Source organism: Mizuhopecten yessoensis, unplaced genomic scaffold (genome assembly GCF_002113885.1).
Source record: "Mizuhopecten yessoensis strain PY_sf001 unplaced genomic scaffold, ASM211388v2 scaffold716021, whole genome shotgun sequence".
Lineage (NCBI taxonomy): Eukaryota > Metazoa > Mollusca > Bivalvia > Pectinida > Pectinidae > Mizuhopecten > Mizuhopecten yessoensis.
In genome coordinates, this window is record NW_018479908.1 from 22,776 (window position 1) to 37,225 (window position 14,450).

At 33.8% G+C, this 14,450-nt stretch overlaps 1 protein-coding gene across 1 annotated transcript in view; it reads right to left on the minus strand.

Annotated features, from left to right (window-relative positions):
* The window catches only part of LOC110441546 (A disintegrin and metalloproteinase with thrombospondin motifs 6-like), a 78,762-nt gene that overhangs the window by 15,641 nt on the left and 48,671 nt on the right, over positions 1–14,450 (minus strand). Inside the window, exons 3-20 of the mRNA XM_021484725.1 lie at positions 13,194–13,254; positions 12,971–13,034; positions 12,350–12,614; positions 11,939–12,095; positions 11,258–11,436; positions 10,863–10,949; positions 10,265–10,371; positions 8,856–8,984; positions 8,064–8,180; positions 7,071–7,165; positions 6,748–6,827; positions 5,215–5,319; positions 4,037–4,194; positions 3,806–3,866; positions 3,432–3,567; positions 2,428–2,606; positions 1,598–1,715; positions 770–859 (exon numbers count right to left, since the gene is read on the minus strand). Coding sequence (XP_021340400.1) covers positions 770–859; positions 1,598–1,715; positions 2,428–2,606; positions 3,432–3,567; positions 3,806–3,866; positions 4,037–4,194; positions 5,215–5,319; positions 6,748–6,827; positions 7,071–7,165; positions 8,064–8,180; positions 8,856–8,984; positions 10,265–10,371; positions 10,863–10,949; positions 11,258–11,436; positions 11,939–12,095; positions 12,350–12,614; positions 12,971–13,034; positions 13,194–13,254 — 2,188 coding nt within the window. The remainder of the gene's footprint in view (positions 1–769; positions 860–1,597; positions 1,716–2,427; positions 2,607–3,431; positions 3,568–3,805; positions 3,867–4,036; positions 4,195–5,214; positions 5,320–6,747; positions 6,828–7,070; positions 7,166–8,063; positions 8,181–8,855; positions 8,985–10,264; positions 10,372–10,862; positions 10,950–11,257; positions 11,437–11,938; positions 12,096–12,349; positions 12,615–12,970; positions 13,035–13,193; positions 13,255–14,450) is intronic.

A 14,450-nucleotide genomic window follows, 5' to 3' on the forward strand; every position in this document is an offset into this window, starting at 1 on the left:
TCAGCATAGAGTAAGTTATAAACGTATGTGATTTCGTTTGTACTAACGGATATAGTAAAACTGGGTAACACTAATTTACTGCACAAATATTCAGAATGTGAAGTTATTGCACAAGGAGCACACGGGACATTTCGTCTAAGGATCCCCGTACCACTGTTAACCACTGTGACTACGCAGTGAAAACTGTTGTTACCGGCATCCCTTTAACTTTGATAAACCATTCCTGAACTGAACCCATACCTTCGTCTTACACGAACAAAAGAAAATAAACACAACAATGTTCTGAGTGTAAAAATCCCATCCATCCTAGACCGGGATTCCAACCCTGGACTGAAAACGTTTATATTTTCGCTCTAACCGACTGATCTACATGGTCCACGGAAGTGTCTAGGCCAGAATGTACTACAGTTATATCCAAAATAAAATTAAGGGGAGGTTACTGTATATACGAAAAAACCATAGTGCAGTGGGACAGGGATCCTTAAAGGGCTAAAACTGCATTGAAACAGGGAAATAATAATATCAGAGGATATTACGTCTTTTCGTATTGCAGAGTTATCTGCTCTTGTGAGCAGGTATTGATTGTTACGTCATTGGTTTGTGAGAGTAACGTCATAAATTTTTGAGAAAACGACGTAATTTCCTCACACAAACTAGTGACGTAACGATCAATGGCTGCTCACAAGAGCAGATAACTCTGCAATACGAATAGACGAAATATCATGTTTGCAATCTTTATAGAAAACTATATACTATTTATCTTACTTACCTACGTAGTTATTACTCATCAGATTGTACGTGAACCAAAACTGAATATTAAAGGAACCAGCAGGTAGTTGGACGATAGTCACCCGATCACCTGGTAAAAAACCCACATTTGTATGATGTGTATAATGAACCATTGAACTGTGTCAACATGTCATTTACAGTCAGAATGAATGACACAGCTTTGCATTAAAACACCATATTGGGCGCTAGCGCATGATGTTACAATTGTAAGTGCCAAATTACCACAGTTTGAGAATTGTCGGAGTATTCTGATATCAATCTGTTAAATAAGATAGATGTATATAGATAAGGGTAAAATTGATTAATGTCATTATGACAATTGAAATCTTCATATTTCTAATTTCAGATTTACTGCGATACGCATTTGTTATTAAAGCCGCTCAAATATTTTCTATTTTTTGTTCTTTGTTATGGATAAACAAAGTTATTAAATGTAGGAATCATGTACATATTTACAAACTATAAGCTTATAATCATGTAGCAATGTGAGTTACATTTTTAACTGACACCAATATTATATTTTACCTTACACTGTCTCTTCTGTATCTACAATATGATATTGTATATATACCATGTAATTGATTTAACTTATATTTGCATGGTGGGGGTCATTGATGAAGCAAAGACGCATTACCTTCCGGAACTCCAGGTCTTAATCTCTCTTCTCCTTTTAATGGTGAATCCTCAGATTTATCGATCATGAGTCACTGTTTTGATGACAATATTGGTATTCTCTTGTTGTTTCTTTCCGTACTTTGATATTTGTTGATAATTGCTTAGGATGAAATATTCTTCAATGTAATCTTACCTTGTGCTAAGGAGTCGGTGAATACTGAATTGTAGAAGAGACAGGTAGAGTTATCTCCCCCACAAACACCACATTGGTCATACTGTTGTCCGTTAAATTTGTTATCGCATCCAAACACCTGCAACCACGAGTTTAATATTATAGATTGTACTAGGTTCATACAATTGATCAATAATCAGGTTATCTGAAAGGGAGTCTTTTTAATGACTTTTTTATGATCTGAAATGCATTCAGTGTATTTTGTAAACTGTGTCTGTGGATGTTAATAAAACAAGTATAAAATAGTATTGCAATATTTTTTTGTGTTGACAAATGTCATTTAAAACCTCACACCCCTTCACTTTTTCTATCGAAATCTGGAAGTTCTTACCTGTCTACTGAAAATAATATTTTTACTTATCCTACCCACTTTAACTCTTGTCAGTGATATTCAAGTCAGGAACCTAGACAGCAGTTATTAGAGTGACTTTATCATTACCTTATTTAAAAAAAAAGATGTTTGTATTATGTTTGAACAAATCTCAAAGATATATGTACGTTCTCGGATTCTAAGAAAACAGACGTTATCTCCCTCCCAACACACAGACAACAGGACACAACTGTTAATATCATTAAATTAGGTTACACAGTAATGATCGATACATTTTCCTTAAATTATAACGAACCTATAGGGAACATTTGATTTTTTTTGATTTTTTTTTAACTTGTGATAGTATTAAATATGATAAGATCCTTATTTTCATTTCACTTTCTTTTTTAAAGTTCCAAAGAACAAGATATATCAATTTATATTTGGAAGCTTGATGGCATGATGTAAGGGACACACTTACATGACAGTAGCCTTCAAGACAATAGTCATTATACCCAGGTCTTCTGGGCCAGTCTTTCTCGTCCAATTCATGGAGAACCTCGTCACACGGCGATCCGTCAGGCATCAGACCGTACCGAGTGTAGGATGGAGGCGTGTAGCCCGTCTGGGGGTCACATTTTACCTCACATTTACCCATACCTACGGAATCATATAAAACAATTCAAACGCGTTCTACGACAGTTATGTAAAATGTAAAAGAAAAACACCGATAGCGTCAAAGGATCAAAGTAGATCATGACTGGTAAACATATGATCGCCCTAAACAAGACAACTTAGTTCAAAACGACGTGTCATGTAGTGTAAACACCAGTAACTGATATTAATGTATAAATATAAACCAAGAGTGAAGGCTGGCTTCTGTGTGTTTGTTTTAGTTTAAAATTACAAAGTTCTTTTTTGTACTAATCTGTAAAAATCTGGGATGAAAAACTAAGCTTCATCAGCAACATATTTTTGCATTCACCTACATTGTGACAAATGATCATGTAAATTCTAAAATCTACGACAAATGTGAGCACCCAATTCCACAAACTGGTTTTGTGCGGATCATGACGTTTTCCGTTTTGTTTTTGTGTCGCCTTATAATCTGTTGTTGTATTTTTGTATCAATTTTATCTACGTTTGGATTCGGTCTTTGAAAACTGATGCTTTAACTTCTTTAATTACTGCTACTTTAACGATGACAAAGACATAACGGTACTGGCTACCAAGTGTTTACATCTCAACACTTAGGTCATCTGAACTCAAAAATAATACAAAATAAATAACTAAAAGCGGAGACTTTTCTTGTACAAAAAAAGCAAGAAAAAAAAGCATTCAAAACAAAATTAAAGGCGATTTATATTTTTTCCGAAGAAAAAAACCAGCGCGAAGAATAAGATAAAAGATTAACTTTGTTTGACATTTCCTTGGTATGCAGTTATTTCCAAACATTAATTAAGTTAGTCTGTTTATGTTACTTACGAATACTGTTGAAAACGGTCCCTGTAGTTTTATAGTTAGCACTGTCAATAATACCATATTGCACCAACGAGTAGCATGTTTCAGACGCTCTAGCGGTTTTCAGTGTGCCTTCAACTGAGCTGTCCCCTAGACAGGGCTGAAAGAACAATAGTATTACATGTGTAAGTTTATTTACAATTGTATCGAACCCAATGCTTTCACATTATTATCAAATACGATTATGGTTGTCAACAACTGCTATCAACTCATCCGAATAAAGCTCTGAATATCATCCTTAAATTTGTAAAACATTGCTTATTCAAGATTATCAAATTGTTGTTCTTAACTAGTATGTTGCTCTTCACCCCTTTGAGTTATATGATCGCATGTCTTACCGTGGTATTGCATAGCTCTGCCTCGTATTCGTCACCGGAACACATTGCATGGTTCTTCGGTCTATAAAAATGTAACCAAAAAAGCGTAATCATGAAATTAGTTTTAGTTCATCCAAAAAATAATACAACAGCTGAAATCAGAACCGTTTACCTTGTTATATCACTTCATTAACAAAAGAATTCACCTTCGACCCTGTGGTAATTTATCAGCTGGAATACAAAGTAACATACCTGGGGTTATTACATATACGTCTTCTATTGAGGATTCCTGTTCCACATGTACGAGAGCAAGTTGACCATTGACCCCAGATTGACCAACCCCCAGCTGTAACGGTTGCGCCTGTCAGTTTAGCAGCTGCTAGAGTTCTGCAACCGCCCTTGAAGCATATCTAAATACGGAAGGTTAAGTTATCGTTTAACATTCACTAAAGGGCGACACAGGTAATATGTTGCATGTTTATATGACTGCATGTATTATTAGAGCGCTACCTGGACGACATTTCTCGACAATAGGCTGACAGCTGACTTGACGGATTCGGCACACTATGGCTGAATGGTTTGTTTACATCGGTACAGACTTGAGACACCGGTCAATTGTATTCTTTGATTAACAAAGGAAACAGAAGTTTTTCAAAGCTCTCAAAAAATTGATTCCTGTATGTGTTCAAAACAAACTAAGTATATTCATATCAGACTGATGACTCTCATTCCGACTAAATTAAGTTCATGTCAACATTTTGCTCCTGTAAATTTGCTTTAATTATTAAGCTTGTGCTTGTGCTGTTATTGCTCCTTGTACTGATCATTTATTTTCGATGTTCTTATTTCTATTAATGAACTTCAATTTTAGTGATATTCTATTTGTGAATTGATATTTTTGCAATTTTTGTGTATCTTCTCATTTGTGGAAGTGTGTTTGTGTAGCGCTACTTATTTTGCACATATTTCTGAACTACCTTTTCGGAATATTTTTGTGCATTTTTAATTGAAACATATAATCCTAAGTTCGTATTTGATAAAAAGAAAAAACTCAGCATTCAGTCTTCAGTGTTTGATCACACATTACTAAACACTGAAATTATGAATTCCTTTAGATATTTTTCACCATGTCAGTTTGTTAAAGATATTTTGTAGTTTCCTATATATGTCAGCTTTGTTAATCTGTTATTTTTATATTTCAATAGTATTTTCAATGGAATAATATCTGAATTGTTGTATGTTTTAACGCAGTGTTCGCAAGAATGCTTATTCACCAGTTTGATTCTTCTGTAAAAATTAGAAATAGAAAATTGCTTTCGAAATTGGAATAGTATCCTGTTCATCACGGACTCAAGTAAATGAATAAAGCCAACACACCTAGTTTGCGAAATAGAATACTCGCCATATCAAAGTCATTGACATTAACTTACACTTCCTTCCCCGCAGTAGTTTCCTGATATACCGGTAGATTCCTTGTACATTTGTCCATAAGTGGTGCCTCTATTCATGTCCACACAGGAGAATAAACCGCAGTTCTGATAATGATAAATAGAGAAAAAATAAACGGTCCACTGTTCAATACTATATATATTTAAATGTTTATATTTCACGAGAAATGTAGAATACCAATATTTCCGTGTGATCGAAACACGAGTGAAAAATATTTTGCAATACGAAGGAACTGTTAATGGCATTAAAAGAGAAAATCATAGTTTTCCATTCATTAGATTTTAAAGCAAAACGACGAAAATATAGTTGTATCCAAAACAATATTGAAATCAGTAGTGTCATAGTTAATGCCTAGTTATAATGACATCACGCTTGAAAACAAGACAGGGCACACTTTTAAAAGGGTTACTCAACACAATATATTTGTCGGTTGATATTATCTGGTAATATTTTTCTAATAAAATGTTAAAATTTGAAATTACGTAAATACCTTAGGATGTGCCTCAACAGTCATTCATTATTCAACGTACCGTCGCTTCACCTGCATCTTTATTTCACCGATTTGTAGTTACGCGTATGATGTTAATAAGAAACAACCCTCACTGTACATATGCTTTGACATATATCATTAGCGATGTTGCACAAGTGACGAAATTAGGCTCTTAGAAGAACATTTCAGATATCAGGTACATACATTGTGTTCTGTCTTTTCATGCTCACATTCATACATTGTATCTATCACGATCAATGTTGAATGGAAGTCTTCCAACATGATATCCTATTGTTACTCTATTCCGGGAAACTTTCACCCAGTCAAACGGTCGCCTTTTACAGGTTAAATTCATATTCGCCAAATGATAACTACGCCCTTCACATTACTTACTTTATACGCCCTTCACATTACTTACTTTAAACGCCCTTCACATTGCTTACTTTATACGCCCTTCACATTGCTTTCTTTATACGCCCTTCACATTACTTACTTTATACGCCCTTCACATTGCTTTTTTTATACGCCCTTCACATTACTTACTTTATACGCCCTTCACATTACTTACTTTAAACGCCCTTCACATTGCTTACTTTATACGCCCTTCACATTGCTTTCTTTATACGCCCTTCACATTACTTACTTTATACGCCCTTCACATTGCTTACTTTATACGCCCTTCACAGTACTTACTTTATACGCCCTTCACATTACTTACTTTATACGGCCTTCACATTACTTACTTTATACGGCCTTCACATTACTTACTTTATACGCCCTTCACATTGCTTACTTTATACGCCCTTCACATTACTTACTTTATACGCCCTTCACATTACTTACTTTATACGCCCTGCACATTACTTACTTTATGAGGTATGCTGTGTACTAATATTCGCTGTCTTCGTCCTCGTCGTGCAGGGCGCAATAGATGACAGTTAAACTACGGTAACACTTTCCCAACATACAGTATCATTAATGGCAAATATAAAACTCTCTTTAAACGTCAGTATGGAATACGTACATTAAAATTGGGATACTCTCGAAACCGGAACCCGCTACCATAAAGAACCTCACACACCTCGTCTTCCAAAAGAGTCTGACCTTTAAAAAAATGTTATCAAATTAGTTTGAAATTGAGCTGGTCTTGTTAAACGGCGTTAGTTCCTAGTCAGTATATATTATTATTCAATCATTTATTCAATGTACAATCAATATAATATTTTTAATTATAACGAATAACAAAACCATAACATTAAAAGATGTAGTCAGTGCAACCAAAACATAATTATGTTACGTCACTTTTTTCTGTCAATCCGGATGGCAATTGTAAAATTATTCACTTGCCCATGAGCTCTCCTGTGAGTGATGTGCTCTGTAAGTCAGCTGACACGTTTGACAATGGAATGTTTGTCTCCCAAAGGCATTGTCCTCTCCCAGTCCTATACAGGTTAATTATAACATTGTTATGTGTGCAATATCACTGGGTTTGTACATTTTATGTTGGTACTGATTTCTTATCCCTTTCACCATTATAGACCATAATGGACTTATCCATATCAATGCATGGTAGAGTTTACTAAAGTTACATTGGGGTGAAAGAGTAACACTTAAAATACTTGTCCTATGATGTAACGTATATGAGCTTCATTTCCTTAAAATAAAACCACGAATTTAATCTGAAATGCATCTTCCAAATTCATGGAGATGTATGTTAATGTTCCTTTACGCTATTTCATGAACATAGCAATACAATTCATCTTCATTAATTCATTAATGTTACATATGATTGAACATTTTATAAAAAAGAATCAGTTATATATCCGAAATGTAAGCCAATGGAAATCAAAACTCTTTCAATTATAAGGAAGATGCTGTAGATGATGCATTAATCGAAAACTTCATTTACTTCAAATATACATCGCGTTAACTAGTGTTCTCACAATAAATTTTTTTATGTTTTTATTTCCTTTTCAAATATTTGAATAAAAGATCTCTACTGTTCTGTGCTTTTCAAATGACTATATTGAAACGGAACCAAAACAAGTGCAAAATCATATTTTTCAGGTAAAAACACAAACTGTTCTCTTCAATATTAATATTTACATTAGGAGTTTTTTTGTTATATTCGTTATATATCTATATAAGTATATTCTTTATACTTATGTCATACCTGTATATACAATAATGAGCCATTTTGACCTCAGGGCAATGTTACAATTATTTCTATATTGACAATTTCGTTGTTACTTGTATCCTCCATCCATTTCTTTTGTTCATAGTAACGCTTTTTTTACGCTCGTACGACATCTGTTATTAAAAGACACTTTTGTTACTTACTCAAGGTATGACTGCATGCTGGCCTTGCTACACGTACTCCAGCCTGCTCCATTTCCTCCCATTACTCCAACATCAGGACTTGCACAGCCTCTGTCAGCATCGTGGTACATCCCTAAGCTGTGACACAGAGTTGTTGTGTAAATTACGTCACAATAATGGAGTCAGAGCCGTAATAGTAGTTGTTGTGTAAATTACGTCACAATGATGGAGTCAAAGCCGTAATAGTAGTGGTGGTTGTGGTAAGGGTGGTGGTTGGGGCGGTGAGTATCTTTGTTAAGGTATTTGCATGTATTTCAAATAGTTCAATACAACATAGAAGATGTGTGCATATCAATATAACGTAAATGGTGCACAACGTCAAACATTGAAATCGTTGCTCTACAACGGAGAATAAAACAATAAATTAAAAATAAATATATATATTGCCACCTTGCAAGGACGCCCTTAGCGTCCATGCACTTATTTCTCCAATGAGGTACTCATATGTTGTATTTTTAAGTCAATATTAATCTAGCTTGTCGTATTAGTATTACGCAGTAGACTTAATACAAACTGTTTGTCATTCGAAGAACAAAGGTGCGGAAGCAAGTCACAATCGATTAAGACCATTTCCATAGTAGAAAGTACTATATTATAGTCTAACCCTAAACATTTTAAAGTGACTTTGAGCCGGTGCCATATGGTTGTTTTCTTAACAGCACATTTAGTCCATGTAGACCATTAATTACAGTGAACAGTTTTAGTAGTCAAATACTTACTTTTGACCTATTTTGCGAATTGTTGAGTACTTACTTATGGCCTATCTCATGGGCTGTTGCAATATAAGTGACGAGACTTCGTGACGCAGAAACGCCACACTTATAGTTGTTGGTGCAAATATTATTTTGGTAAGCCAGTCCGCCGAGGTTAGCCCCGGAAACCCTTCAACGGAAAAGTAGATGGTTGTCTCTGTGTAATTTAGAGCATTGCTGGATACGCATTCTCGAAATAGGTTTATTTTCTATGTGGATTAAGCTGTAGAACGTAATCTATCAGATTTCCATTACTTATAAAGTTATGCTACACACGTGCAAAAGTAGGCGAAACGTTACTTAAAAGTAATGACGATAGTTTACTAACTCAGAGACGCCCTGACTATGTTAAAGAAGGCTACTCTGTATTGAGTAAAACATTTAGGTATATTAATAAATTAAAGTCTTTAGAAACCCATACTTTACGGACGATATTCAACAATACAGTTTGCCGTTTAGTGAAACACTAAAGCAGGATACGTTTATCACCCCATACGCTGCATATTGAAACAGGACGTTATCGATATATTGTTAGAAATGAACGTCTTTGCAGAGTTTATTGCTCTGAAGATATCGAAGATGATAACCATTTTTTGTTAATTTAAGTTCTCAGGTCGAGACCTATACAAATGTACTACTGGAAAAAACCGTTTGTTTTCAAGTTGATCCAACTATTAAGTACAACTAACAACTAAGAATTAGCAATATTAAGTAAATATATATACGATGTTAAGTTAATATATATATAATGTTAAGTAAATATATATACGATGTTAAGTTAATATATATATAATGTTAAGTAAATATATATACGATGTTAAGTTAATATATATACGATGTTAAGTAAATATATAAACGATGTTAAATAAATATATATACGATGTTAAGTAAAAATATGTATGATGTTAAGTAAATATATATACGATGCTACTCAATTAAGAAAAAACATGATATAATATTAAACTTTACGTAACTTTATTCTGTCCATTCTCTATGTAACTTTATTCTGTCCATCCTCTATGTAACTGTATTCTGTCCATTCTCTATGTAACCTTATTCTGTCCATTCTCTATGCAACTGTATTCTGTCCATTCTCTATGTAAGTATATTCTGTCCATTCTCTATGTGACTATTATCTGTCCATTCTCTATATAACTATATTCTGTCCATTCTCTGTGTAACTTTATTCTGTCCATTCTCTATGTAACTTTATTCTGTCCATTCTCTATGTAACTATTATCTGTCCATTCTCTATGTAACTTTATTCTGTCCATTCTCTATGTAACTGTATTCTGTCCATTCTCCACTGTTTTATTGCAGTGTCTGCCACTGAATTTATGTATTGTTATATGTTTACAGATGAGCTGAAAAGTTTAAAGTCAATAATTGAATTGAATCAGGAAAACTCACCCAGTGTGGAGGAAGACAATATCATAAGGGTCGTGGGCACTGGTGGCAGCTCCTTCACATATCAGTTGTAGGTCAACCCCAACGGAGGTGGAAACATTGTACCACAGCTGTAAAACAACATATGTACACTACAGAGCAAACAGAACACAGAATAAACTACCCGTTTACAAATAGAAAAAATAGAACAAAGAAATTTATACTTTATAAGATAAAACTCGTACTTAATCTTTATTTACAATACACTCTTCATCCTGTAAGGATCAGAATGAGATATATCTTGAATACTATCAAAAAGGTAACAATAATTGATTAGCAGACCACTTTCTGCATGCATTAAATAACAAACAAATTTTAATCAATCGATTTGTTCCAATATGAACGTTTTACTCGACTAAATTGTGCTTTCCGTTCATATAGAAAAAGTTTCGAATGAATATTGTAACCTTATGTCGGAAACTATTTCATAAGCCTTAAAAATAACCTAAACTTATAAATTATTCTCAATGGAATTTTGAGGTTTTATAAAACAACAAATCCCTTTACGTTAGACCATTTAGTACATATTGGCAACACTAGAATAAAGAAGAGATATCCTTACCGGGTTAGTATCAAACATGTTGATATATTTTATAACCATGGTGACAGTGTAACCCAGGTCAGTAGTTCGACCCCACTCAGCTTGTACCTGTAAAAATGAAACGGTATGATGCGACCTTATTGTTGATAGTAAAGAAATCAAAGTAGCATTTTAGAACCCATTCTTGTTTGATTTGTTTAGTTTTCTTGATTTGGGTTTTTTGTTGTACAACTTTCATAGAATCCTTAATGCTAATTTTAAAACGAATTAAAGTTGTTCACATTTGTGTCTTCTAAAGTCGTATAGAATATATAGCGCTGTATCATATTTTTCTAGTTAAAACTTTTTATAATAAGTTAAGTAATTGAATAAACATAAATTATGCTGTATTGTAACTGTATCCTTCTGCGACATACCCCATTGTATTTGGCAGCGATGGCGGCGATTCTCCTTGTGACGTCAGTGTAGGCGAAGAGTGACGTGAAGTCCTGGTCGGTGTATACCGCGAGCTCCATAGTAAATGACGTAGAAGGGATGACGTAAGTCGTTGCGCGTTTGGTTCGATCTGTCTTTTTATCTTCAGGATTTATTGAATCTACGTAAGCAGAAATATGGCATACATTCCGATATATGTATATATATATATATATATATATATGTCTACAAGCATACACATCTAGAAACGTTTGGCATGTATAGCCTAATTAAGGTGCGTTTTTTACCTAGCCTGGAAGCAATACAAAACAAATCAGCAATTAAACTAGTATGATAAAAACATGATGTTTGTCTGTTGTTTTGTAGCAAATAGAATAATCACTGGGTATACAAAAACGGAACACCTATTATAGATATGGATGTGGATAAAACAAAGCTAAAAATCAAGTTAAGCAAGGCAAAACTTCTTATTGCACCATATTATCATTGCGTCGATTAAATTTATTTATGAAGTGTTCCAAAGCAAATGTGAAAACAGATGAACGTAACACACACACGTGTGAAAACACCTAGAAAGTTTGGTAATTAATAATTGAAATGTCGTCATATAGAATCAATATTACTAAAGTTTTAACGATTGAAATTAGGCTGACAGTATATACCACGTTGTAGATGTAACGAATCGATTAGAGAGGATCCGAGATTCCTTCTAGACACTAATACTGAATGTATGTTCCCACTAGAGGTGTCCCGTTTGTGTAGGCGTTCCGGCAATGTCATAATGTGATATTCATGGTTCCCTGTCCACATACCTCCTTCCTGGCAATACAGAATAAAGATAGCACCTACATTGCAATGTCGGCGAATGAGGAAATAGGGAAAAGAAGCTTTTACTTGATATTGTACGTTGTTTAAAGTACTAAAATATCATTCAAGACCGGTTTAACTTTAACTTTAACTGTTTTATTTTCATACAATCTTTCTCGTTTGATTTTAAATGTCCATTTGTCAGATCCAAACATAAGAAAAGTTTCAAAAGACATTAACAAAGCTGGGCAATACAAACTACGAACCAGTTCATGACAGTACGATAATGATACAGTTCCGGTGCTGTGCGATGTCAGTTTCCCTGTAAGGAAACAGTCCGGGTGTGGGCCCTCCCATTCCTGCTCCTCCTCACCATTTGTTAAGATGACCTTAGCGTTAGGATGTATTACAGATTTCTGGTGTTGTAGGTCAATGGTGAATGTTTCATCAAAAGCTTTAAATTCAACTGATAAGTTCTTTTTCGTTTCTTCCATTGCTCGCTTCCGCCGATATACCGAAGCACTCACGAACCTGAAGTTTTATAATGAAAAAATTCAACTGATGTTGATTTTAGGAAAAAACAATATAGACCTTTATATATTCAAAAACATATTTTCAAGATGTTTTCAGATATGTTGCTTTCCAAATTGGGATTCAGGCTATTAAATAAAAGATTGCAGATACAAAAAATGATCTAAAGAAATAAGTTAATAAGTAAAACATTTTTCTTTTAAAGTCTTTTCTTTAATAAAAATCATTCCGGAGTGATCAATAAGTGATAAACTATGACGAACAAACGTTTGAAAATCATTTGTAAACATTGTAGATAATCTTATAAAGTACCAAATAATGCTGACAGCAATATACAAATGAATCGATTGCCTTACGGTATTCTTGAATCCCCATTTCGCTTTTCAATAAGGTGGGTGACCGTAAATTCGTCAAATCCAGCTATATATAAAAAAGAAAAGCATGTTTGCGTTAGTCAGCATAAAAATGTTTCTTTCCAACAACTGATTTGAATGAAAATTTAACCTTTAAATGATTTATCAACAAGAAAATGAAATTCAAAAATATTCCATGATGACATACAGTAAGTCGTATACTTACAATCTTTTGGTTGTATCTCCTTGTGGAAGTTTTTGATGTCTTCATCCACGATTTCATCGACCTGGTGAAGAATCATTCATACCAATATCAGAAATGAGTATATGATTTGATACACGCTGTAAAAGAACTATTCACAGTGCTATTTTTTTCTGTAATCACTTTTTAAAGTTACACCAACAACAATAAGTTTACATAAACCGAAAAAATACAAATGGTTTGACTATACCACAAGTATTCATCTCTCAAAACAATCTCTTGCTGCAACAGTCATACATTGGCCACGGGTCTAATTAAAAACATTCAGCTGTTTGTTTATTCAAAAGAGGTTTTCCGTCGTTCAGTTTCAAATTCATTTGAATATTACATGCTGGTCATGTATAGGTTAATAGTCTCCCTTTGACCTCCTAAACATACAACATGAATTGTTTATTTTATCGCTGTTCTAAACATTTACATTTAAAATACATTCATATGAATATCAACGTTATTTGTAATTCCGTTAATTTCCCCATCTTTATATTTTACTTCTGTAAATTCAATGTGATGTGCGCACAAGTGAGGTTGTCGAACACATTGTTAAATGTTATATCTTCTTTATAATTAAAACGATACAGCAACTGATACCAGGAGTATATGCTATGCATGATGTAATATTTTTGTAGAAGCATAGCAATCAATGTACATGTGTCACTGCCAAACGAAGCTACAACGCTTCCCTGCTGCTTATGTTTATAAATAATAATGAGGGTTGGGAGCAAATATCTGAAATTCTCATCCGAGTGTGAAAAATTACCAAATTTGAAAATTATGTAAGAACCCGTTACATTGATTCGTACACTTGGTATTTTTCTATATCCCGATAGAAATATTTGACTTGTTGATGGTGTTTTATTTTTAAATTATCTGTACAAATCTGTTTCTGTTGACATACATTTCAGGACAGTAAATCAGAAGGCGCTCAGAAAGGAAAGTCTCCTTACATGAGTGTATCCTTGTAATTCGAAAACTGCAAATTTTCTAGATACAATAATAATTAAGGTAATCCCTTTAAAAATACCCCAGCCGGATGTTAACACACTGTCACAGTAGGGTACAAGCTGTTCTATATTTGACTTGATTACAACGTAAACACAATAGCTATTAGAACGTGGTTCAATATCCACTATGAGAAAACATTACATAATCTCATAGGGACTAATTATAGAAAGATAAATATCAATACATTCTTCAACGCCATCGTGCAAAATTGTTAGAAAG